This window comes from Drosophila takahashii, chromosome 2R (assembly GCF_030179915.1).
Source record: "Drosophila takahashii strain IR98-3 E-12201 chromosome 2R, DtakHiC1v2, whole genome shotgun sequence".
Lineage (NCBI taxonomy): Eukaryota > Metazoa > Arthropoda > Insecta > Diptera > Drosophilidae > Drosophila > Drosophila takahashii.
This window is the reverse complement of record NC_091679.1, coordinates 34,995,347-35,020,134: the sequence shown is the minus strand read 5'-3', so window position 1 is coordinate 35,020,134 and position 24,788 is coordinate 34,995,347. Positions and strand designations below refer to the sequence as shown.

General features: G+C 37.6%; 7 protein-coding genes across 8 annotated transcripts; 6 read left to right on the top strand and 1 right to left on the bottom strand.

Moving 5' to 3' along the window:
* The first annotated feature begins 3,047 nt into the window (after nt 1-3,047).
* Tsp42Ef (Tetraspanin 42Ef) lies at nt 3,048-6,072 on the top strand. Its single transcript, XM_017146096.3, has 6 exons — nt 3,048-3,120; nt 3,360-3,499; nt 4,975-5,148; nt 5,212-5,373; nt 5,438-5,635; nt 5,696-6,072. Exons 2-6 carry the CDS (start codon nt 3,443-3,445, stop codon nt 5,765-5,767), a joined length of 663 nt encoding a protein of 220 aa, XP_017001585.1. The 5' UTR covers nt 3,048-3,120; nt 3,360-3,442; the 3' UTR covers nt 5,768-6,072.
* Nucleotides 6,073-7,050: 978 nt separating this feature from the next.
* On the top strand, nt 7,051-13,074 carry Tsp42Eg (Tetraspanin 42Eg). The gene is made up of 5 exons (XM_017146097.3): nt 7,051-7,278; nt 9,917-10,081; nt 12,202-12,378; nt 12,455-12,628; nt 12,686-13,074. The coding sequence occupies exons 1-5, from the start codon at nt 7,219-7,221 to the stop codon at nt 12,764-12,766; spliced, it is 657 nt and encodes a 218-aa protein (XP_017001586.2). The 5' UTR covers nt 7,051-7,218; the 3' UTR covers nt 12,767-13,074.
* A 400-nt stretch (nt 13,075-13,474) lies between these two features.
* Tsp42Eh (Tetraspanin 42Eh) lies at nt 13,475-15,058 on the top strand. Its single transcript, XM_017146014.3, has 5 exons — nt 13,475-13,629; nt 13,702-13,896; nt 13,983-14,147; nt 14,211-14,408; nt 14,776-15,058. Exons 1-5 carry the CDS (start codon nt 13,570-13,572, stop codon nt 14,851-14,853), a joined length of 696 nt encoding a protein of 231 aa, XP_017001503.3. The 5' UTR covers nt 13,475-13,569; the 3' UTR covers nt 14,854-15,058.
* A 220-nt stretch (nt 15,059-15,278) lies between these two features.
* On the top strand, nt 15,279-17,532 carry Tsp42Ei (Tetraspanin 42Ei). Its single transcript, XM_017146101.3, has 4 exons — nt 15,279-15,557; nt 15,632-15,814; nt 16,887-17,252; nt 17,313-17,532. The coding sequence occupies exons 1-4, from the start codon at nt 15,498-15,500 to the stop codon at nt 17,391-17,393; spliced, it is 690 nt and encodes a 229-aa protein (XP_017001590.3). The 5' UTR covers nt 15,279-15,497; the 3' UTR covers nt 17,394-17,532.
* A 37-nt stretch (nt 17,533-17,569) lies between these two features.
* LOC108060407 (uncharacterized) lies at nt 17,570-18,550 on the bottom strand. Its single transcript, XM_017146102.3, has 4 exons — nt 18,411-18,550; nt 18,200-18,352; nt 17,953-18,138; nt 17,570-17,894 (listed from the first exon to the last, which is right to left on the bottom strand). The coding sequence occupies exons 1-4, from the start codon at nt 18,474-18,476 to the stop codon at nt 17,730-17,732; spliced, it is 570 nt and encodes a 189-aa protein (XP_017001591.2). The 5' UTR covers nt 18,477-18,550; the 3' UTR covers nt 17,570-17,729.
* Nucleotides 18,551-19,117: 567 nt separating this feature from the next.
* On the top strand, nt 19,118-21,592 carry Tsp42Ej (Tetraspanin 42Ej). 2 transcript variants are annotated; one of them, XM_070213868.1, is made up of 5 exons: nt 19,118-19,269; nt 19,327-19,506; nt 20,397-20,558; nt 20,618-20,980; nt 21,405-21,592. In XM_070213868.1, the coding sequence occupies exons 2-5, from the start codon at nt 19,441-19,443 to the stop codon at nt 21,495-21,497; spliced, it is 684 nt and encodes a 227-aa protein (XP_070069969.1). In that variant the 5' UTR covers nt 19,118-19,269; nt 19,327-19,440; the 3' UTR covers nt 21,498-21,592. The 2 variants fall into 2 exon arrangements, with proteins under 2 accessions (XP_070069969.1, XP_044249143.1); XM_044393208.2 differs by having other exon boundaries at nt 19,177-19,506.
* Nucleotides 21,593-21,690: 98 nt separating this feature from the next.
* Tsp42Ek (Tetraspanin 42Ek) lies at nt 21,691-23,773 on the top strand. Its single transcript, XM_017146100.3, has 5 exons — nt 21,691-21,897; nt 22,815-22,973; nt 23,057-23,218; nt 23,361-23,555; nt 23,617-23,773. Exons 1-5 carry the CDS (start codon nt 21,838-21,840, stop codon nt 23,686-23,688), a joined length of 648 nt encoding a protein of 215 aa, XP_017001589.2. The 5' UTR covers nt 21,691-21,837; the 3' UTR covers nt 23,689-23,773.
* Nucleotides 23,774-24,788: the final 1,015 nt, after the last annotated feature.

Sequence of the window (24,788 nt, the reverse complement as noted above, 5' to 3'; positions counted from 1 at the left end):
CACAGTTAGAATTAAACCTCAGATAATTTTAGAAAATCAATAAGCCTTTTTGGGCGTAAATTAAAACCAATAAAAATACAAAGTGTAATAAAACTGGTCGTGTTGAACGACATTTTTGCATCTTGCTTTCCAAAGACTTTTCAATAGATAATAGCTTTGAATATTGAGCGTTTATTCATTCAATTAATTAATATAAATCGATAAGATTGTATATTTCACAGAACGATTATCTTTTATTTGTGGTTTATAAATTGGTAATGGGACTAAGGAGATATATATTTTTTTAAGACCAATTAGTTTGGTGCTCTCTTCGAATGCCACCTGTAGTAACTGAGCTCCAAGAGAAACATCAGGAAACTTGTCATAATTCCACCCAAAAAGCCGAACAATACAAAGTAAAAGTCCTGATACTTGAGATCACAATACACCTCAAAAGTATCTTTTTTATAAGAGATCTTTGGGAGGCCCACTAGTTCGTTGAAGTTACGCCTGAACCAATGCGAATATAGTCCGCTATCAATACGTGTATCGCAGAATGGAATCGCAGAATCCGTCAGTAAAGCAAAAATATATATAAAATCTATGAAAACTGAAATGTCAAAGTTTTTAATTGGAAATGCTTTTCTAAAACCATATGCAAAAAATCACAATCGCTTTAAACCAGGGGTGCTCAAAACTGCCTTATGGCAGTGCAGTTACAAACACCATTAAAGGAAAAACACACGCACGCTAGTAACAAGTCACACACAGTCATGAAAAAGACAACAACACTTTGCATTGTGAGTTGAGGAGAAAAAAAAACTTCAATGGAATTTGTTGTTGGCTTGGCTCGCTCATATCTATTAAGGACAGCGACATGAAGAGGACTTGGGGTGTGCATAGGCAAGCATTGCGAGTGCACTGCCGTATGCTTAGTGCTATTACAAAAACAATTGTGCTCGTGTGCCATAGGAATGAGCACCCCTGCTTTAAACGACCATTACAAAGTATGGCGCGAGTTCAAGCGACTATCTGATTTGCTGCTTCATCTTTCTCACACTTTTTAAGCTCAGTAGCGGGTATCGAGACACTATAGACGCTATAGCATTTTCTCTTGTTCTAAGTGTAATGCACTTATTTATACCGAATCGTAAGTAATTTCCATTAATGTATAATAATTACAACATTTATTAAAGCATATGGTCACTAAAACGTTACTTTTTGTTGGTTAGTAGGACTTTTCTGCGCGATCCGACAAATTGGAACGGAATATTTTCAAATGTGCAAACAAATTTGCTTGGGCTTAGCATTGTTTTTATTTTTAATAAGTGGTTTAACTTCTATTTTTTTTACATCCTGTTATATTTGGGCCCTTTTTTTCGATCCCGAGTTCTTTTTCCAAAACGATGAAAAAACCCAAATGTTGTTTGTCCTGGAATTCTTATCATTTGCTTTTGCCGGGACTGGACTATGTTTAAATTTCCTTAAATTCAAAGTTGGTAAATAGAAAATAATTTAGGTATCTTCTAAGATTTTGTTTCTTAACAGGTTAAAATTCTTCTATGTATCTGGATTATAGTATTTGTTTTATTAGAGCTCGAAGTATTCTTCCTTATATTTTGTGAAACTGCTCAAAAATTGGATGATAGTTCATTTGTCCACTTAATTTACATCTGTGAGTATACATAAATTTTCTTAAATGAAAAACAATTATTACTTCTCTGTTTTTCCAGGTTTCGTCATATTTGCCCTTGTGTTAGTTTACGGGAACTGCAGACATCTCAAATATTGCCCTTCCAAAGAAGTTTCTGTTCAGTTAGAACGTGGAGATGAAAATAGTTAGATAAAGCTCGGCAGTTTACAATATTAACTTGCTGCAACAGATTTATTATTTATAAATAAATAATTCACATCTCAGAAGCTTGTAGACATCATGGGTAATAATTCAACTGTCGCGGTGTGGGCGATATATTTATTCGTTATTTTCGGAATTTTTCGAAAATGTTAGTTTGAGGAAAGTGTTTTCTATAATGTATTTGCATTTTCGTGCAAAGTCAATATATTAACCAAATATGTTTTAAGAACTGAATTCAAGTGCTTCCTTATAAAAACCTAATAGTTCCGCTATTAACTTAAGTAAGGGCAATAAGATGTAATTATTGCCACCAAGTAATTTGTGAATGACCAGAATATTTGGCTTCGAACTCTTTTAGCCCTTCACAATTCCGCGCGATGTGCCCTGGTTTGGTGATCATTTTGCACATTGCATTTGTAGTTTGTAATGTGTGCATGGTGGGTGTTTTTTGTTAAATATGTTGAAATATTCTAATTAAATTATTTCAGATTTTATCACTATTTTTTTCGGACTTTAGTAATATAATTGCTGAAGGTAGTATTACGATTTTTATAAGCCTCTTTAGTAAATTTGCTGTTTTAGCCTGTCTAGATCAGTGGGCGCTCCTCGGAATTTTTCAACTGTGCAATTCTGTTTATGGTCTCGTTCTGGTTTGTGCTAAATCTCAGGTTGGTTAACATTGTATACAATTCAAAAATATAACCACTAAACCTTTTTTAATTTTACAATTTAGTTTAAGCTTATAATATTTTTTTGGGGTTTCGTATCTATTTGGGTAAACACCATTTATGTTGTTTGGACTTTGGGATATTGCCAAATAGATAGTTCTGAGTTTGGTGCCATCGAAGCCATTTCTTCCGTTTATTTGGAGGGTAAATATTATTATTTTTTATATTGAAAAACTCTTAGTGAATGAAAAAAATATATGTAAATAATTTTGTAAAGCTTTCAGCATATGCACATTATATGTTGTTTTTACGTATTATCGTGAATTTGTGGTAAGTTCATATTTGTGAATACGGGCATTTAATATCTATTTTTTAAAAAAATTCGCTGTAGAGCTGTTCATTATTTATAAAATTAATTATCCAAACTATTTCCTAAGCAAAACAATTGAAACACTGTAGTGTATTTTGGAGAAAGTAAAACTGGGAACGTCACCCCCTCTTTGCAGTCTGGCAACTGCGACCTCTCTAAAGCTTTTCCGTTGAGCTTTGGAGAACAGCCGGCCGTCGCGTCCGCTCAGTCAGATTATAGACGACGGAGAAAACGCTTCTGATCCGAAGGTAGGGCCGCTAATAAGACGTTCAACCCGCCTCGGGAAAGTGCCTTCGACGATTTCCCACCCAGCATTGGTGATTGGTGTCAACGTCACACGTTGTAAGGTGGAGGAAAAGTGACTAAAAACACCGATCTTCCAGAGAATATCGTAAAAGCACTGAGACCCCCAGAGAGCGTCATCAGTGATCTCACTGAACGAATCTTTCAAAGAGTAGACGATTATTAAAAACAAGTTTTGCGGCAGCTTGCTCTGACTTTCAGGCGGCTCTCCAGGAATTCAAGGCATCCAGATCCAGACCACAGGGAATCCGAGGAGCATACTCCGCCATGGCCTCCACATCGAGTGTGAAGCTGATTGTTTACGCCCTGGACGTACTTTGCACAGTGAGTAACTTTCGCTAGTTTCCCGCCCACCTTCAAGATAGCCCACTCCAGCGATTACGTCAATTAGGCGTTGTAAACAAAAATATGGTACAATGACCACTTGAGCCGATTTCACAATGATCTCAAACAAAGGGAGACAAGTAAAAACATTGGATACATTCATCTTATCAATTTGTGCACATATGGATGAATAAGTATTTGTATGGCATATTTTAGCATGGGAAGAACGCCATGTGTTACTTTTTAGTTCCCAGATATATAGAACGCTAGTAAGCTCGTTTCCCGATTATAGTTTATTGGTTTATTTATACAATTTAATTGCAAGCCCCGGTGAGAAGGAGCAGATGCCACCAGAGGTCAGTGCATATATAATATGATCGGCCTATCCATCAGCTAACAGCTCATCAATTTTGAATTGCCAATCGATATTTAGACTGGTGCAATGGTCTTGTTTTCCGGCCGAAAGGCTTAGTCCATTACTTGGTATTGTAACTTTAATTGGTATTGTAAAGCGGAGATATCAACATTACTACCGAGTAAATAAATTAATCACAAGTCAATTTCAAACCGAAACATCTACAGCTCATCATCGATGGATATACACATTACGTCACTTTTTAAAAACAGTCCCATGCAGCATAGACAAAATTTGAATAATTTCAACCGACTCAAACAATCACGTTGGCAAACAAGCCCTCCGTTGCGATATAAGATATGAATAGTAATTAAGTGACCTTGTCTGTTGTCGTAATCCTGTCCGAACTGTTTGTTGTGGGTGACCTTCCTGTGGGCGCCATTGCGACACTCCAATCCCAGTTTCCCAACCCCTTAATCCCGCCAATTTCCTTGGCGTCTATCCCTGACGCCAGACAGGCTAGTCTGACGGACGCCCCCCGATTGGGTCCTCCAGTAAATGCCTTGTGCGAGGTCAAAAACATTGAAGCGATAAGTATTTCTGCGAATTCCCAGAACTGTTCTAGAGGGTGGCTGTGGTAAACAAACAGCAGTAAAAATGAGAAGCCTGCTAAAACATCAACGAATAGGTTGAGCTCAAAATATAATCCGATTTAATAGCTTCAAATAAAATTGTATTCTAGTCTCAACTATTGCTTACGCATTATAACCTCTTTTTGCGTGAGCTGGAACCTTATTAAATACAAGTTACAGATAAAAACGTAAAATTTAAATAGTTAAATACTTAAAAATCCAGAACACCTCTTCCCGTTCTCTGCCGCCACACACGCAGTATGTGTAATGGTAACGATACATCGATAATCTTGTGAAACCCTTCATATGCTTAAGTATAATTTGATTAATTTTTATTTCTCATTTAATATATTTATCAAGTTCAGGCTAAAACTCATAAGATTTTACCCCCAGTAACACTTTTTTGGAATATATTTATCAAGTTCATGCCGAAACCCATAAGAATTTTCCCCGATAGCATTTTTTGGAATAACCATTGATAATTTCAGTTGCTGGCCTTGGTGCTGATATCCTTTGGCATTTATGTGGTGGTGTCCTACGATCTGAACGAAGTGGGAAAGCTATCAGCCTACGGTTATGTGGGACTTGGAGTTGCTGCCCTGGTGGTTGTATTTTGGGGTTATCTTTCCGCTTGGCGCGAGAATGTGTGCTGTACGGTGACAGTAAGTTGCAGATCCTATACATATAACTTGAACATATATTTAACTGATTTGATTCCCTTGCAGTTCATTGTTTTCCTTTGCCTGGTCATCATTGCCCAGTTCGCCGTTGTCTACGTTATGATCACCCAGGAAAAGACGGTGGCCTCTAACCTGGCTAATGCTTTGGAGGCCACATGGGAGGAGGAATTGAACAGTCCCGGTGCTATGTCGCTCTACCAGAACTGGGTGAGTTTTCAGCTTGATTTAATTTTTAATTCATGGGTAACCAAATATCCCTATTTACCAACAGTTCCAGTGCTGCGGTCGTGGCAGTCCGCAGGATTATATTGTCAACGAACGCCTGCCCCCGGATACCTGTTTCCGGAACCATGACAAGAGCAAGCCCGAGAATCTGATCCACTCCGGTTGCCGAGTGGAGTTCGAGAACTACTGGCTGCACCTGACCCACATTTTCAACATCCTTGCCCTGGTACTGATTGGAATCGAGGTGGGTACCCATATCATATCCCTTAAACAGTGCTTTTCAACCCTCTATATGTTTTTTCAGCTCCTGCTGAGTGTCATCTCTTGCCGCCTGTGCAACAGCATTCGCAACGATGCTCGCCGATCTTACTTTTAAAACGAAGAAAACCCAAAATACTCAAAATACGGATTGGCAGTCAACTTGTTAAATTTTTGAACCATATTACACCATTATTTAATCGGTTTGGCGTGGCTTGAGCGTTATTCAAGACTGGAAAATTACTGTTACACTTTTTGAAATTCAAACTCGTTGGATCAGCACTATATGATGAAGATTAACCTTACTCTCACATTGATTTTAGTGGCACACCGAAAGCAACTCACAGATAATGTTAGGAAACGTAAAATAGTTTTAATATTATTTATTAAAAGATATTTCCAAATAAATGTATCAAAACCAAAGCTTTTATTCATTTTGGATTTAAATTGTATTTATGTTAAAACTTAAACTTTTGTTATCTTTATGAACAACAGTGGCACCATATGCCTTGTGTCTTCGTTATCTTTATTCATATAACCTAAATATTTATCAACATTTTCGTACACATCCGATTAATGATCCATATATCGCTTTTTAATCATTTACAGTAGTTTGTTGTTTGTGTTATACACACCGGCTTTATATATTATATTTAAAAAGAAAACTGAGCGCACGTTTCTTCGCACAATGGAAACCTTTGGCATTCAAAACATTGCTTAACATCTGCCCCCAACTTAAGAAAATATGAAGATTCCAGATAAATTTTAAAAATAAAATGCGCCATTTATATGTTGAAAAGTAAAATTGAACAAGAAAGAGCGCCATATTCAAATGAGGTGCCTATGGATACCATATACTACTGCCATGACTCAAAGCATATTCCCTACCCAATCATATGGCACCTTTTCGGAAAGCCAAATATTTTTATTAAATCTTTTTCAAAAGACATATATTAAATCTGAGATTCCCGTGGGAGGCAACTAAAATATTTATAAAATTTACATATTTTTTGGTGCTCTGAAAAAGAGAATAACTAAACACTTAGTGAGATCCTATCTTTGAAATGTTATTACATCCTGTTACATACTCATCCTCGAATGCAATATACCCTTTTCGAGTAACGGGTATAAACAGCAAAAGGCCAACGATTCTCTCTCTTATTTTATTCAAATAGTTCGTCATCTATTTCTGTTTATATGTACACATGCTAACGAACATATATATATACGTAAATATTTAGTTGAGCAAAAAAAACATTGCCGTTTTTGCGGCCAAATGTTTCAATTCCACTTTGTGCCGAAGCTTTCGTTTCGTTTTCCCGCCGTTTGGTTCGCCAAACGCTTTTCGCGCCTATCAGCAAGTCGGAACGTTTGAAACACTTTTCAGTTAACAGTCGAGCGGTGAACATGAACCCGGTTTTGGGTAGCCCCAGCAACCGTTAGAATCAATATAAATATAAATATTTTCCAATTGTCAACAAGCCGCGAGTTGCCAAGTGTTATAAATAATACCGGAGTACCTGAAACCAAATATCTAGTGTTTGTTTCAAAAGTATTGGATTAACAAAGATGGCCTGCTCCACAAGCGTTTTAAAGGGGTTCGCCCTCCTCTGGGATATTATCTATGCTGTAAGTAGATGGATCCAATGAGATAATCGCCAGAGATAAGTTTCGTTTGCGATTTCGGTGGGGAAACGTTGCTGACCCCAAAAGACAGTAAAACATGAATTAACCCAAAGCTCTAGCCAAGGCTAATTGCAGATAAATTACTTGACTTTTGGCCGCCGTTGGCCAAATGCCAGATCTTGCCCAAGAAACGTTCTCCAGCTTCGCCCAAGTTCATTCAAAGATTCATCAGTCTTTGATGTGTTCTGTTGTTTATTTAATAGCGTAGAAAACAAACATTGGCCCCTCGAGCACAAATATTTTGTTGGATAGTTTTTCGTTTAGTTTGCGAGCATTTAAATAATTTGTTGTGTTCCATTTTGATGCAAATTTCGGGGCAGCAATAAAAAGCATTAATATTCATGGAATAATGTACGTTGGGGAATATCGAGTTGCAAACCAGATAAGGGAAACAACTTTTTGCAATATTTTCTCCTAAAAATAATATAAAAAAAAATGATATAATATTAAACCACTTGTTTTTTTGTTTATTTTTTTGCTGAGCTTTTTATTTAGGTTTTTTCAACATTTAAAGGCTGCCAAGTCGAAACTTGGTCACCCACGCCAACACTTAACCCTGAACAAAAATATATAGAATTTTTATTAGATTTGTTGTGTTATTTTAGTAGGTTTTACTTGAAGCAGATTTTGGTTTATATATACGTCGGTTGATGTCATTTCCTAGACATTTTGGGCATCTTTCAGGCATTTGATTTAAATGGAATGCGGCCGAAGGCTGAGGAAATATGCCAGCGAGCACCACACGGCGTATGAGCGATTTTCCGCGTTTGGTTCCAGGCGAGTTAGCACTCGATTTGCACGTTGGGAGATTTCAATTATGTCGGAGCCCGGACTGAAATTACTTCATTCTGCTTTAGGGTAGGGCTGAACCTTTGTGTCTCGCCTTTGGTGATCCCCCGCCGACAGAAACCCACATAAATCTGGGCCGCGACATGTTTTGGACATTTATTTCGGAGCGCTGACATTGGCATTTGATCTGCCTACTCAGTCTACTCAGTCTATGTGGTGTCTGCCTTATCAAACTATATGCAAATTAGTTGGACCCAGTGTTCTACTAATTCCTGGCCTTGGTTACTCTGGTGATAATTGCGTTTAATTGCTTGTCTGCGTGGGGAAATGAGAGCAAATTAATAAAACGTTGCCATTACTATTACTCTGTTGCCAACACATAGCAATCCTTATCTTATTTTTATTGGACAGCACCTGAGTGTCTCCTCAGCCTGTTAAATAATCGCGACAGGCATAATAGTCCGCTTTAGATACCAGAAAGTTGAGTGGGCCTGGCAGCAGTGTAAATAGCGATCATAAGGTTCTGCCTCAAATTAAGTCACAAAACTGGGCACTCAATTAAAAAGTCTAATTATGGTTCGATGGTCGTAAGTAAATACAGATTGTGTGGCATGCTTGGCTTCCATTTCAACTAATACAATCTGTTTGTTTCCGATTTTCGAGCTTTCAAGAACGTGCCTCTGTGTTTTTGGTTTTCCGCGAGCCCTTATGTCAGCGCCTATTTGGTCTCGGCGGGATTTGGGCGCCGGAGCATAATAAATTACAATTAAATGGTATACACTCGGCTATCCACACAAAAAATAATGCCAGATGTCTGAGTGCTACGTGTCCGCAGCTCATCTCCATTGTCTCATAAACATTAATTGATGGGCCAGTGATGATTCCACCATTCGATTGTAACTCTATTAATGTAAATGTTATTTTTCCGCTGCCTTATTCAGTCACAAAGCTCATTAAATTGTGCCTTAAGTGAATATTTATTTAACTGCCTCTTAGCCGGAGCTACACCCAGTTTAGGGCACTTGAAATCAGCCATGGCTGCCGTTATTAATCGTCGAAATCATTCATAATTACCTCGTAGGCTTTGAGCCGAATTGGTGCCGACCGTAACGTAAGCTTCTTCTAAGCCGGGCCCATTTAGTCGGGGTGACAAACAAACAAGGCACGTCAAAGCCAACTTATTTGTTGACTGGTTTTCTTGTTTGTTGGAGGGGGCATCCGACAATTGTAAAAATAATTTACAAATTGGTGGCGACAACAGGTTGCCGTGTGCAAACATCATCGCTGTGGATTTATAATTACTACGCATTTCGGAAACTTACTTTCGGTAGCAAAATGCTATTCGTATTCTTTGCGCTTCTTTGGGCAAGCTGCCAAGTGCCAAATTACAAAGAGTCTACAGTTGGCAGGAGAGTGCGAAATATCGCGTTGTGTTTGTGGATCTAGTGAGTCATGGCGGTTATTTTAAAAATGCAACAAGCGGTGCATTCAAAAAGTGAGAGGCGAGCGCTTTCAGGAGACACCTCTGCGTATACGTAATATTTCATTATGGAGACATTAGTTCGCGAATGAGTAAGCTGTATTGCGGGGCGAGTTGTGGTTAGTATGCTTTAATCTTCTAATCCAACGCCTGGAGAATTTTCATCGATTCTCTACACAGAGAACAACCGACCTCATTTGCATATTGACTCAACGCAGAACCTTCAAGCGCTACCGTTTTATCACCTTTCGGGCCAAATAGAATTTATTTAGCTTTTCAATCAACCACTTCCCACCTCTCTCGTTTCAACAGCTGTTCGGCCTGGTTGTGATTGGCCTTGGAGTGCACATCATTTACAAATTCGAGCACTTTAACACCGCCGCCTTCGTCATCATTGGCGTGGGCGTGGTCGTCGTTCTGGCCGCGCTTTTCGGAGCTCTGGGAGCAGCACGTGAGAGCAGCACCGCTTCGAAGGTGGTAAGTAAAACATATATTAAATGGGAAGGAGTAATTTAAATAAAATAATTTATTCATTTTATGGAAATTTGTTTATATATATTTTTAGTGCACAAATCATTTGTTTAATAACAGTTTTTATCGTATAATTAAATTGTAATAATTATTGTTCTAATTAAAAATACTAAACTTTATCTTGGAAATATAAATACATCTACATGACGCACATACAGTTGCGAAAAAAATAATAGCACCACTTCGTCACAGGTTCTTAATATTAAAGAAATATGTGGAAAACGGGGATTTTTATATAAGAAGTGTTTTTTATTATCTTGATTAGTATTCCATCTATTTGAAAAAATTGATACGGATATCGAAAATGTTGTCTACACATAATTTTTTCAGATTTTAACAAAAGAAGTCAAAAAAAGGCCGAAAAAAATAATAGCACCACTTCCGTTTTCTTTAAATAAAACGGTACGATGCGCTAATATTCTTGTGTATAAAGGATATATTTTATGAGATTTGACTTAAACTAACTTCTCCTGATATCCAGACATCAAATTGATTACCATTTGGCAATACAAGGACATGTGGAAAATTTTCCAAGTCGGAAAAGAAAAATATTCAAAAAAGAAACATATTGGATGGAAAACGGTCATGAAAACCGGTTGGATTGGTTAGGTTTTGGATCATCTTCATTAAGAATGGCATAAACTTTGAAGGATAACACAGAAAAACCGAGTCCTGGCCCATTTTTCCATCCAAAATGTTATATCACAAAGCACAAAGAATCTTATCAGGGCCAAAACTAAACTAAAACACGTGCTTAAAATAATAGAGAATATTTTAATAGTTGGATAATGTTTCAATAAACAAATTTATAAAACATGGACTTAAAAAAAAAATCCTATCCGAAATGCGAAACACATTTACAAGGGCATAGGGCTCGTCAAAAAACTTATGAGAATGTGTGAAGGCAAAGTTAAATTGGGTAAGAAAACATCCTTTTTATAAGTCATGTGTCTTCTAAACACCTAAATTGACCAAAAACATGGTACCAAATCATGCATTTATTGAGCATGGACCTAGTATTAACATAGGCTTGTTTTTCCTTCTTGAAGTAAGATCAATACGGATGAATACATCGTTCATGAATCATCCTATGATGTAAATAGTAATACGGTAGTAATTCGTAGCTTAAACTGAATACAAAATACTTCTTAAATGAATCTTTGACCAATAAAATCCGGCCAGGATCACGGTCAGGATAGCAAAGAAAGAGTTCGAAAGTACTCAGTCAGCAATATACAGTGACTTGTGTACTCGCTTGACCATAACACAACCAAAAATCTTCGAGTTTTTTTTTAAAGACAGTTTATACAGTTAATCTAAAACGTCTTAAATCATTTCCGAACAAAATTTGTGAATATATATTATGACTTTTGGGCCCCAATTCCTTTATAGGTAGGGTCCTGACTTGTTTAATCGATAGTAAGTCATTATATCCAAAAATCGCAAAAGATATTTACACTTTAAACTTAGATTTACTTGTTAGCTACCGCCAACTAAAGATTAAGTTACCCATTTGTCATTTTTCTACCTTTTATTCTATTTTTAGAGAAGTGGTGCTATTATTTTTTTCGTACGTTTTTCCAGTTTTGCATAGATTTTCTTAAATAAGTCCAGAAACATTTTTAATAAAGCTAACATTTTTTTTCATATTCAAATTATGTTTAGTCTTACTATTTAAAACCCGTTTTGAAAAGTTAAAAAAAATAAAAAAAGGGAGTAGGGTGACTAGTTAAAATTTTTTTTGGGTTAGTGGTGCTATTATTTTTTTCACAGCTGTACATACAAATAATTCGATAATTTTTTTATAAAATAACCAAATTTTAGTCACATTTACAGCTTTGAAATATACATTTTGTTTGTAAAAAAAAGTAACTTAATCAGTTGTATTTATAAGTCACACATCCTCGAGCATTCTCATTTAAAAACAATTTATTTTTTTTTAATGGATAAATCGTTCAGAAATCACTTCTTGAATTAGTAATCTAAGAGTTCATGCTCTCTGTAAAGTAAATATTTAAGTGACTTGACCAATACTAATTTTTTCTCTTTTGTATTTCCCTACACAGTTCGTGGTTATTGTGGTGATACTGATCATTCTGGAAGTTATAGTGGTGGGCTTCCTGTGGGTATTCCAAAACTCGCTGCTGATAAACGTGGACAAGACATTTGATCAGCTGTGGAACGATCAGCCCGTGCCCATCAAGCCTGGAAACCAGAGCCAGATAGCTAGCCTTGAGCGATGGGTGAGTGATAAAGAAGGCCATACAATGAGCATGTCTTTAATAGTTCCCCTTTGGATTTCCACAATTTATATAACAGTTGGACTGCTGCGGAAATGTGGGACCCACGGACTATGTACTGCCGCCGAATAGTTGCTACAACGGCGAAAGTGACAAACTGAATCTCGAGGGCTGCCGGCAAAAGTTCCTGGACTTTATCGCCGATCGCTGGACGACATTCAACATTGTCGCCCTGGTGCTAGTTGGTGTGGAGGTAAGTTAATAAAAATAAATAAATATTTATAATTAAATAAAATCCCCTTCTTCACAGATCATTTGCGCCTTGTTGGCCTGCGTCCTGGCCAACAGCATTGTGAACCGCTGGCGCCGCTCGAAGTACTATACAAAATAGGTTGTTGTACAATTTTTGAAAGTATTGCATTTCAAAAAGCAATTTCAAGTTTAAGATGCGCATACTTAAGGCCAAAGAACTCTCCATACAAATACTTATTTCGAAAACTCACCAGAGATTCCAGAACAAATTTACTTAAGCGAAGTGCATTGTTTGTATTCTATTTAACATTTTGGATAACTGTAATAGTGAAACGGTATTTAAGCCGTTTACGTGGTAATTTAATCTACACTAAGCTCGACTTAAGCTACGATTTTTTGTAACATCATTTCGAGAAGCCAAAACCAAAATAAAGAATTGTTCGTAGACCGATGAGTGTTTCGGTTTTCGGGGCTTCGGTTCGGAAGATCTGTTGACATCATTCCTATGATAATGAGGCGGGACCCGAAGAAGGTGAGGGTGGACACATGCTGTCTCATATTTGTAGAGCGCGTGTGGGCGGGCGTATTCTATATTTCTTTTTGTTGTATGTTTTGTGGCCCGTGCTCGCCTTTTGATTTCCCCCATGGTATGTATTTATTTGCTCTGTGTTCTTTGGCCACTGCATCTGGCCAAACGGATCGGGATCGGAACGGACCGGACCGGATGGCGACAGAATCCGAAGCAGCCAACGAATCTGCGGGTTAATCGTTTCCCAACGACAGACAGCTCCGTGAGTCGCCCCAGACAAACAAATGGAGATTATGCGACTTTAGTCGATGGTTTGATGGCACTGCTCAAGGTGTGCTCCCAGCCCCCAGCGGAAAAACTCTTGTGAAAACTGAAGAATTGTGAATTGTGAAAAGCGAAAGCTAGCGCTCGTCATGTACTGCACCACCCGACTGCTCAGATCCGTTCTGTGTGTCATCAGTGGCATTTGTGCCGTAAGTGCCCGAAAATAGATCCCCAAATGGGCTGACATTGAAAGGGATTTTGATTGTGGGCCATTTGTTTAGCTAGGTGGCTGCCTGCTCATCTGGTATGGCGCCTGGCTGCTGGACAGCCTCTCCGACGAGCAGAGAGTGATGGGCCTGGATCACGGCGAGGATCTGGCCGCCGTTCTCTGCATCCTCCTGGGCACCGTCATCATAGTGGCCAGCATCTTTGGCACGGTGGCCGTGGCCAAGGACTCCAGGAATCTGTTGATCTGTGTGAGTAATAGATGATAGGTTATCAGCAAAAAAATATATTTAATTCAATATTATATTACATTAAATATTTTAATTTTAATTTCTAGTATGCAGTTTTATTGGTCTTACTTCTGATCATTCAGTTTGTGATGCTTAGCATAAGTTATGCAGCCAGCCGAGAATCTTTGCCGGATTCGCTGAGACAGGGATTCGATGACCTGTGGGACCTGCAGCATGAAGGCAACAGCACTCTAAACACTTACGAAGAGTGGGTAAGTTTGGACAGGTCTGAAATATTCTTGACCTTAAAACTGATTGCAAATTGATGTTATTAGCTCCACTGTTGTGGTCGTAATAGTGCCGAGGACTATCTCCACCTGGAGAAGATGCCTCCCCCGAGCTGTTGTCTCGATCAGGACTGCGCCCAAATCTTGAATCTCTTCATGACCGGTTGCGAAACCAAGTTCAAGGAGTATGTCAGCGGAAAGACCGCGAATTTTCACTCCCTTAGTTGGTTTCTAATACTCTTTGAGGTAAGTTGCTTCTTTAATTAGATATAAATTTTAATTTAGAAATTAATAAAACTAATTAAAATAATAAAAATTATTTATGTTGACTGATTAATCGAAATAATTAGAAATCCTTATCACAATGTTATTGTCACACAAATAGAATTAGAATTTGAATAGAAATATAAATGTTTTTAAATAGAAATTTAATTACCCAAGTTATATATTATTTTTTCCCTTCCTGGCGAGATGAATCTTTGAAATTGTGTATACATACTTGACCCTTGAGTTTATTTTCTATTGGAAAAACTGAACATTTACAAACATTAATTGACTTCATCATTATATCTATACAATTTATGTTTAATATTATAACTTATTTTAATTACAGTTTGCCGGCTCGGTGACCACCTGCTACCTGGCAGACAGCATTCGCAATCATCGCGACCGCATACGATTCTATAATTAAATTAGTTTTAAGTGTTTTGCACGAACTGTATTATCGTTATTCGTTGTGAGTAATTTCCTAGCCACGAAGCCCTGGCGAAATGTGATTGTAATTTACGATGATTAATCAAGTTAGGCTACAGATATACCAAGTATTCATTCATAAAACTGTAAATCTGGCACCCACGCCTTCGAAAATAAATAAAAACCCGTTGCCATTGACTAAACTTTTACAAGAAATCGTTGGCCAGCAGAAAATTCAAAACGAGTGGGGTTCTGTTGTGGTATTCGGAGATAAACAAGAAAAGCTCGCACAAGTGGGCGATTCTCGACGCTCCGCTCTCGATTTTCACTCACCGATTTATAGATAGAATGTGCGAGCGGTGCGTCGATCGTTGTTTTAGTCAAAACAAAACACACTGTTTCACGGTTTTCATCTCGATCTCGCATCGAGTGCCAGTTGATTCGCACAGCTGAAACACGGCGGTCAGACGTCGATTTAGATTTTAGATTTGCCGCACCGCTATATCCGAGGGATACGTATCTGAAACTGGCTGCTGGCCATATAGCCATATATGTACGTTCCGCCTCTGATGCATTCTGCTCGCCTTCGTTGATTTCGACAGTCGGTCTCCAGTCGCTTCTTCGGTTCGATCCACAGTCATCATGGGTCTGGGCGCCACTACAGTGAAGCATGTGCTGCTATTGCTCAACTTTGTGTTTTCCGTGAGTAGCACACCTGAGAGTTTAATGAGGGGTATATAGTATGCCAAATCGTTGACTCGTTGTGCTTTCCACAGGTGCTCGGTCTGGCGCTGATCGCCTTCGGAATTTTCTTTTTGATCTCCGCCGCCGAGAATGCAGTCAGCATTGGTGAAAATGTGGCCGGTGGCCTCATCATTGGCCTGGGCGTTGTCATCCTGATCATCGCGATCTTCGGCTGCCTGGCCGCCATTCACGAGGCTCCTGTCCGACTGCTGATCGTAAGTAACAAATTGATTGTATATTTTCTTTTAAAATTCATGATATATTGGAAAACACGAAATTTCGGGATCTGATCTAAAATTTTACTGCGTAAAAGCCCTACACCCAGAAAAAAAATTGACCTAAAATGTCAAAAAATGGCCTAGAATTTAGGTAAAATTGGCCTTAAACTGGAGCTAAGTCCTTGAATGGCCTTAAATTTAGGATTGTATGACCTAAAATGTTAGGCCATTAATGGCCTAAAATGGGGTAATTTTTGGCCTAGATTTTAGGTAATTGGCTGCCTTAAAATAAAAAATTTTGGCCTAAAAATTTGTACTGAAAAATGTTTCATATTATAAAGTAAATACAGAGAAATTTATAGCTAACTCGAGGTCAATGTCGGCTTAGTCTTCAAGAAGTCGTCATTATTCCAACACACAAAAACGAGCGAAGAGGCTTCACTGTTTAGCAGTGAAATCGCTGTTTTATTCAACAATCGAAGTGGGTTACCATGCAAGCCGCGCTATAACTGGTTGGGAATTATAGCGTCGCTAGAACGGTATCAGAGTTCCGTGCAAATTTATTTAGGTAAAATGCATTAATTTTAAGGCCCACGATGACCTAAAATATTAGGCTATACGGGACCTAAATAGTAGGGCAAATATACCAAAAATTTAAATTTTTAGGCAGTACATTACCTAAAAAGGAACTTTTAGTCCATTTAAAATGTTTTAGGCTATGCATGACCTAAAATGTTGTCCATCATTTTTCTGGGTGTACAAAATATTACATCAAAGCTTGTTTTTTATTAAATACCATTAAGGTGAATACTACAATAAACTTACCCTTATATTACCTATTAATATCACCACCATTAAATTTGAAGTTGACGAATCTTACTCTCAAAACTCAGTTGTGTTTGGAGAACATGTTAATTGTTAAAAATACTAAACAGTCAGAAAGCACAACAACATGTGCTTTCTGTTCGAACTAGAATTAAGAAAAAAATAATTTAAATTTTAGAGTTTATTTTAATAGTTTTGACTCCTTGAATACCCTAATTCCTTTTAATTTTCTCCTTATCACTAGTACGTCATCGCTGTGGTGCTGCTGATCCTCTCCCAGCTGCTGTTCCTCAGCATGGCCTCTCACGGCACCAAGGATGGAATCTCGGGCAGCATCAACGAGGGATTCGATCGCCTCTGGCAGTTGGAACGCAACGAGACGGGTGCCCTGGGCTTCTATGAGAGCTGGCTGCAGTGCTGCGGCGTCAACAGTTCCGAGGACTACTGGATCATCCATCATGGAATACCCTCCAGTTGCTGTGTGGACAACAAGTGCTTGGACCAACCTTACAGGGTGTTTAAGCCAGGCTGCAAGGCCGAATTCGTCAAGTATCTGGACGATAAGTTACTGGTATTCAAAATTGTCTGCTGGCTGCTCGTCATCGGAGAGGTTGGTTAGATCATTTTGCCCAATATGGATTTATTTAATCAGCGTTTCCTCGATTTTTAGGCAGTGGGAGCTGTTTTCGGTTGGCTGCTCTACAGCAGCGTCAAGAATCAGAGCCGTCGCAATAATGCCGTCTGGATGTAAAGCGTTATCTAAGTCATCTAAGTAATAATTAATAATATTTTGTAGCAGTTTTCTAATCAAATGTTAAGTTTTTGAAATTTGTAACTTCTGTTTACTAATGAAAAAGGTCGAGTCCCAAAATCTGAATGAAAAACTCAAACTTTTTAAGAAAAATGTTTATGGATAATATGGACATTTTGATAACCAAGGTTGTTCTACGAATTTAAGATTTAATATAAAAGCTCTTACAAAAATGTAATGCTGTTATGCCTTTATTTTAAATTTTTAATGCCAACATTTTTTACTGGAATTTTTAATTCAAAAAATAATCAGGGTAGAAAAGACATATCACTTTTTTTAAACACTCAAAACTTCAAAGTAAAAGTTGGTCAGAACTCGCGTTATGTTTTCAGTTGACCACCTGGTAAACAAGGAGTAAAAACCCTTGGCCATTGGAATACCACGAATCATGCTAGAGACTTCAGTATTTGTAACGTCATCGATAGAAATGAATTTCTCTTTCTGAAAGTTAATAGTATTGGTAAAATGTACCACTCTGTATTGGATTCCTTCAACAAACCGTATAGGGGCAACTGTGGTTCAGATTTGAGTGGCCTTCTATAAATTCAAACACCATCTTGGCCAAGTGATTGTGGCGATTCTTCCAAAATCGACACATATCAAGGTTTACAGCGTAGAGAAAGGGTTGCCAATTTGGAGTCCCGTCGACACTTTCACTACCCTTCGTCATTAGCTGAAAATGAAACTGCAAAGGAAGGCATACAATGGAAAAACAGAATATGGTACCTCTTATATTCATAGATTACCCCTATATTGTCGAATACTGGCTGGAGCATACTGTAGCGCAGTCGAATACTGTTTTTATTCTTTCCCAGGGTCTTCACCTCACAGTACTCCACTCTACTCTTGCTGAAGTCCTTGCTTTCGCAAGTCACATTTGTGAACTTCATGAACATTCCCTGAAAATTATAATTTCCTGAATCAGAAGTTTGATTTTTCACAATTTTACTTACTTACATGTAACTGTGTTACACATTGCAAACACATCAATAGACCAATAAGTTTTCCTACCCAGTTAACCATTGTACTGCCTCTGAGTAAGTGATTTATTTCAATTCTATACTAGCCAGCTGCTGAGGTAATCCACTTATAATTGCAATTTTGATAGCTGTCGACTAAACGCATGGCTGATTTTAGATCTTTTAGTTGAGAGAAAGTATTATATTCAAAATATTTGTAATATAGGACAAATAAAGCTGTATTAAACAAAAACACTTCTTAATTGTCATGATGATTACACCTTGAATATACTTTAAAATGTTCCTATTTAACGAAAAAGCAAGATTAATATCAATTTGATTGTAATGTAATCTTATAATATTAATATTTAATATAATAAAAGGTAATTTGACATATCATTCGATTTCTTTTGAAATTTGAAATATTAATTTTGATGATTCACTTTCAAAAAAATTCCTTTTTAAACTGTGTTTTAAACTCCCGACTGAACTCTCCCTAAAATTATAGTTAAAAATTTAAGCTAGCTTCTATATGTAGGTTAGACAATTATTGGTATAATTTTCTGATTCCATGCATATAAAGAATTATTTTCATTACCTCCAGCAGTAGATAGAGACACCCTGTATGTTAATTTCAAAACGCGCCTGCGTCTTTGTCACCACGTTGATGATAGTTCGCAGTTTGTTTTGGTTCCGCTGGGTTCTCTACTTTGGTTGGTGGTGAATATCTCACGAGGGTCTGCGGCACCTGGCGCTCTCGCTTTTTTGGCTCAGTCGCAGGCCAGCTTTTGTGGCATCCACACAAGCCCCCAAGCCAGGGAGGGCTTCAGTCTGCCAGTCGAGTCTACAGAACGCAAGTAAACAATGCCCATCCCCAAATCCAGAGGCATAGTGTAAATCGAGCGAATTTTCAGAGCCCCCGAGGTAAACGATTTTGTTTTATCGCCAGTCGGGGAATTGTGTTCAAAAGCACGTAGGAATCATAACTATCGAGGGGATTGAAGTGCTAAAAATTTTAACTGGTCATCATGGAGAAATCGTTCGCCATAACGCCCTGGAAGTACGGCCTGCTGGCCACTTGCATTCTTATTGTGGTAAGTAAAAATAGATGCGCATTAGCCCGTTCCATTACCACGACCCAGAACCAGACCTTTCCCCTCAAATGCCGCAGCCTGTCCTGACCTAAATGAGAGTCGTCTTGCACAACACCCGGTGATGCGAAAAACAGCCGAAAAATCAATAATGTGCTCATGTGCTCGAAGATTACCCAAGAGAGCACATATTATTGCCAAAAGGCCGCTAAAGACTATAAACAAATCGATGCAATCTTAAATATATATTTATAAATAAATACCTGTTCACATATTTACATAATTCCGCCGGCCAGCTGTTTACAATTGCCACTTTCACAATTCTGGCTGGCTTACGTCAATTAAATTTATTATTTAGCTTATTTGGTAAATTAATTTCCCTGGCTATTGTCTACAAATGTCAACCTAATATCCGACCTATTCAAGTGCATAGCAGGAATAGTTTTCCTAATATTTATACATTCTATACTAATAGCTAAATAACTTATTTAATTTTAAATTTGGCAGCTTAATATGGCCATCGGAAATCAAGACAAAATTAGAATAAGGGAATCAGTATTTGGCAAATAAAGTCTCAGAGCCGCTAGCAGAAAAACATTTGATTTCTCACAAAAGCTAGTAGATTTAACTATGGAATGTTAATGAATCAGTTAATGAGTTTACACTGCAGTTGATGGGAATGTAAATGAAGTCAGTTACTAAACACAATTTCTCACTCATTGATTGCAGTTCTTTTGAATGAAAAGTAAATCTTACTAGCTCACAAAAGTTTTATAGTCTTCGGAGTTTATGTTTTGGTTATGTTTGTATTTTTTAGTGAAACTTTAAACTTTGTAACGTTAAAACATTAAGCAGAGTAACTCATTTTTCTTCATTTTTTATGATTCTTTCAGACATGTAATGTGTTCTTCTTTTCTTGCGGCGTGGTGACCTGGGGCTCGGCGGTCTCCACCTATGGCAGCTATGGTTCAGCCCTTTGCGGGGTGGCAGTCTTCGGAGTCTCATTTCTGGGCATGTATGTGGCCCTCAAGGAGTCCTACAAGTATTCCATATATGTGAGTAAACTTCAGCTTCCCAAGTTTCAGAACATCTTCTAAGCCTTCCGTTTTTGTAGTACTTGATTTTCGGCGGTCTTGTAATAGCCGCGCTGGGCTCATACCTTTTCACCTTCACGGCGATGCGGGAGGAGCTGATGGGAAGGTTTGCGGAGCGCATGCGCGACCTGTTTGAGCAGAAGACGCACAGCGACGACAAGATGCAGCCGGTGCACAGCCTCTTCGGCTGCTGCGGACTGGAGGGACCGCAGGACTATCTGAATGAGGAGCAAGGGGCCCTGCCCAGCAGCTGCTGCTACGCGTTCGACTGCTCCAAGCCGGCCCACATCTACGAGGAGGGCTGCTCCACCAAGGCAACCGCCAATCTGAGGATGCAGGCCGAACTCAACTACTACAGTTGCATGGCCATCATTGGCCTCGAGGTGATTAATACTCATAAAACTAACGAAGTTGCATTTTAACATAATTTTTATGTTTTTCAAAAATCAGTATAGAATATGTAGATGCTAGTATCCAGAATAACTATAATCTATACTCGATTATTATTTATTACCTTATTAATTATTTTTATAACCATTCCGAAAGTGATATTTAATAATTATAATAAAAATATTGCTATGCAATATCCTAAAGCTCCCATAATTCCCTTTGGAATATTAATAGATAAAAGTTTCTTCATATTTTAAAGTATTACTATTAATGACTAAGTCTTTAAAGAACAATTTTTTTGATTTCAATTGCCAACAGCTTTAAAAAATATATTTTTTTAAATAAAATCCTTTTACAAATACTTTACATTCCACGATAATAATAATATTATTTATTTTACATCTACAATAATTGCAGTTCTTGGGCTTGTTCACTGCTTACTATTTGGGCAAGGCTCGCAAGTATGCCAAAACCAAGATAAAGGACGAGGAAACCCCCATCAACGACTGATGGCCGAGGACACCCCAGCATAAATATTGATAATAAAAGTTAACCAAATTAGCTGATTGCCATTAGTGAATAAATACTTTCCATAGTCTAAACGAGTTCCTTGCTATTGTGTTTCTCTTTCATGGAATTCGGCAGACTGGGCAAAGAGAGAAGATCCGAAAAAGATCAATAAAGAGCGACAATCCGGTATTTATATTTGGCGCTGCCGGCCATTATTTGCATTTAAAATTCATTGTGATTCTGAAGTCCGTTCAGGCTGGATCGTTCCACCAATAGATTCATATATTTATAGTTTTCGGGGTAGTGTCTTCTTTAAGAAAAGCTTATCCGTTGCCTAAAGATGGGCTGCACTTCCGGTTGCGTAAAGTGTTTCCTAAACGCTCTCAATACCCTGAATGCGGTAAGTTCTAACATATATTTTAATGAGTTAATATTCGTGAAATGAATTGCTAGTATATATATATAAGTAAGCAGTGTATTTTTCTGATTTTTTTGCTCTTGATAATCAAGTTTTTGTCCGCGATCGGAAATTTTAATTCTTTTTATATTCCCGATGGAATTTGGATGCATACATATTTGCAGGGGTTTGATAAGCTAGCTTATATTCCGGTTTAATGGAATAATTTAATTCAGTCAGTAAGAGTTAAAAATATATTTTTCATTTGTCAGATATGAAAAACATTTGGTGCACTTCAATGATAAAGCCAAATGTGTTCAGTCTTCTATTTCAAAATGTTTCATCTTAAAATGATTTACGACTATGCCATATGTTGCAAAACGTATCGCATTTACATTTGAATACTACAAATCTTGAAACGAAATTCTTGATTTTAAAAAACTTGTTTTAAGCTTTTATGGTTATATTGCCTTGTATTAGCTAAATGCCATTCGTAAGCAAAGATATTTGTCGTAGAATTCCATAAATTAGACAAAACGCTATGGTGGAGTGTACCGAGTAAAATATACTTGATATCCACTACTTTGCTAAAAAATATGTGGTCTGGACATAAGGAGAAGTTTAAGCTGAAATCTCACAAATAATATAAAATCTTTTTATGATTTTAAATGTATATGCCAAAAGTAAAAAGGTTTCAGGAGCAAGTCGCAAATTTAAAACTTGTTGGGTTGTGTACATATTATATAGTAATAAACTCGACAATAGCGTTCATGTTTTTTGATTGTACCCATTTATATACATTATTTTTAACATTTTTGAATCAATTTTAAGCTCGACCAAAGTCAATGACATTATTTATTGATATTGCTGACGAAACCTAATCTGAATTTCCAATGGTGAATTTTTTCGCTCCTTTTTAGCTTTCGGGTCTTTTACTGATAGCCATTGCAACGTTGGCCCTCGCGAAAGCACCTTTTGTTTACATCGTGTTTCTATATGGACTGGGTGGCATTATCTTCGTCTCGGCTATTCTCGGATGCTGTGGAATCTGCCAGGAGAGCGTGTGCATGACCGCAACGGTGAGTGGAAGAGGGTCTCTTATCTTCACCGCGGTTAATTTACTTTACTGATATTCTTTTATGTACGTCCAATGTCAATACAGTACGGCTTCCTACTGTTGGGCCAGCTGATAATCAGTTTGCTGGGCATCTTCGGCTTCAAGTTCAGTGAGGAGTACATAGAGAAGTTCGCCGCCGAGGAGGTTCAGAGGAAATGGAACGAGGAGCTGGTGAAACCTGGCGCAATGGACCCTTACCAGGAAGTGGTTCGTATTCTATCCGTTCAATCATTGCAAAGATCAATCATGTCATATACCCGAAATTACAGAAGAGAATATCATATTTTATCAGATTATTTGACACCCTCAACCAATTTAATGTTATTCTAAATGATGCTCTTATTTCCAGTACGAGTGTTGTGGACGTGATAGCCCCGACGACTATGTGGCCATCGGTCGTCAAACCTTACCCACAAGCTGCTATCCTCAGGGGGACACCCAGAAGATCCATTATATGGCTGGATGTGTCCAGAAGTCCAGTCAGAACTATGTGGCGCTTTTCAGCTACGCCAACGACACCAACTGGATCGCAGTGGGCATTACCGTAAGTTTGATGTGAAAATAGTAATAAACTTGGAAGGATCTGATCAGTTTGTTTTTCACAGGTTCTTATGGTCATTGCTGCCTTTTATTTAGTCGGACGATTCCGCAAGCAGCGCATTCGCTACAGCTACTAAAGACTACTTTTATGAAATACTCCACAGAAATTACATTTTTTTATATTCTTGTTCAAATTTATCCGAAATAATAAAGTTATGTAATACTAATATATAAAATCATATATATATATATCAGCATATATGCTGAAGAAACGAATATTTCCAAATTTATATTTAAAATATAAAATATTTTAAAGCCTCTTGTGGAAATTTTGAATCCAAACATTTTTCATTCTGAAATTCTAAGAACTATGTGTCCAAATCTTATTTTCCATTTGTATATGGACAGTAAGAAAAAAACAAATAATACCGATTCGTCTGTTAATTTTTATTAGGAATTTGTATACTTTTTAAGATCGGAAACGATTCTTCCTGTATCAGTGATTTTTTAAAGAATTTCAAATAAATAAGTTTATATAGCTCAGTTACTCGTTTATTCTTCTATTTGAGAATCTTTCTGATTAAGCGAACAATGTTAGGTTTCCGTTTCGGTTTGCGACAGACACGATTCTTCTCCCCGCTCTGAAGTCTGAGCTAATCTCTTGATTTGCCAGCGGTGGCGTCATTTGCTGTCGATCGCCTGACGCAATCGAGTTGAATCAATCTCACAAAATCCGATAGCTGGTAAATTGCTTGGGGAGAGGATTACACATAAGACTGGGGAGTCGATAGCACACAATACCCGGCTAAACATCTGGCAAATGGAGCTATATAGAGTTTACCCCCAACTTCAATATCATTTAAGTTCTTTCAAGCATAACCAGCTCCACGCTTCGAGCTTTCCCCACCTCGCTTTCTGTTTGTTTGGCTTCCGAATGGCAGCAACAGCACTGAAGTTTGTTCCCCACCTTCAATTTGCTTTTTTTGCCTTTGCCTTTTGACTCTGCTCTAAGTGTTTGCCTACAGTGAGTATAGACAAACTTACCTAAGTTGCGTTTCTTGTAATTGAAAAAAAGGTTTTTTATCGAATAATTTCCATAAATTGATGCCTTAGCAACTGGCATTTTTCTTTGGATAAACTTAATATTTGGAAAAGATCATAAGCAAGAACATTTTTAATAAATAGTAAAATTTAAAAATGGTTTTTTTAAATTTGTTATTTACTTCTTATTGTTTGA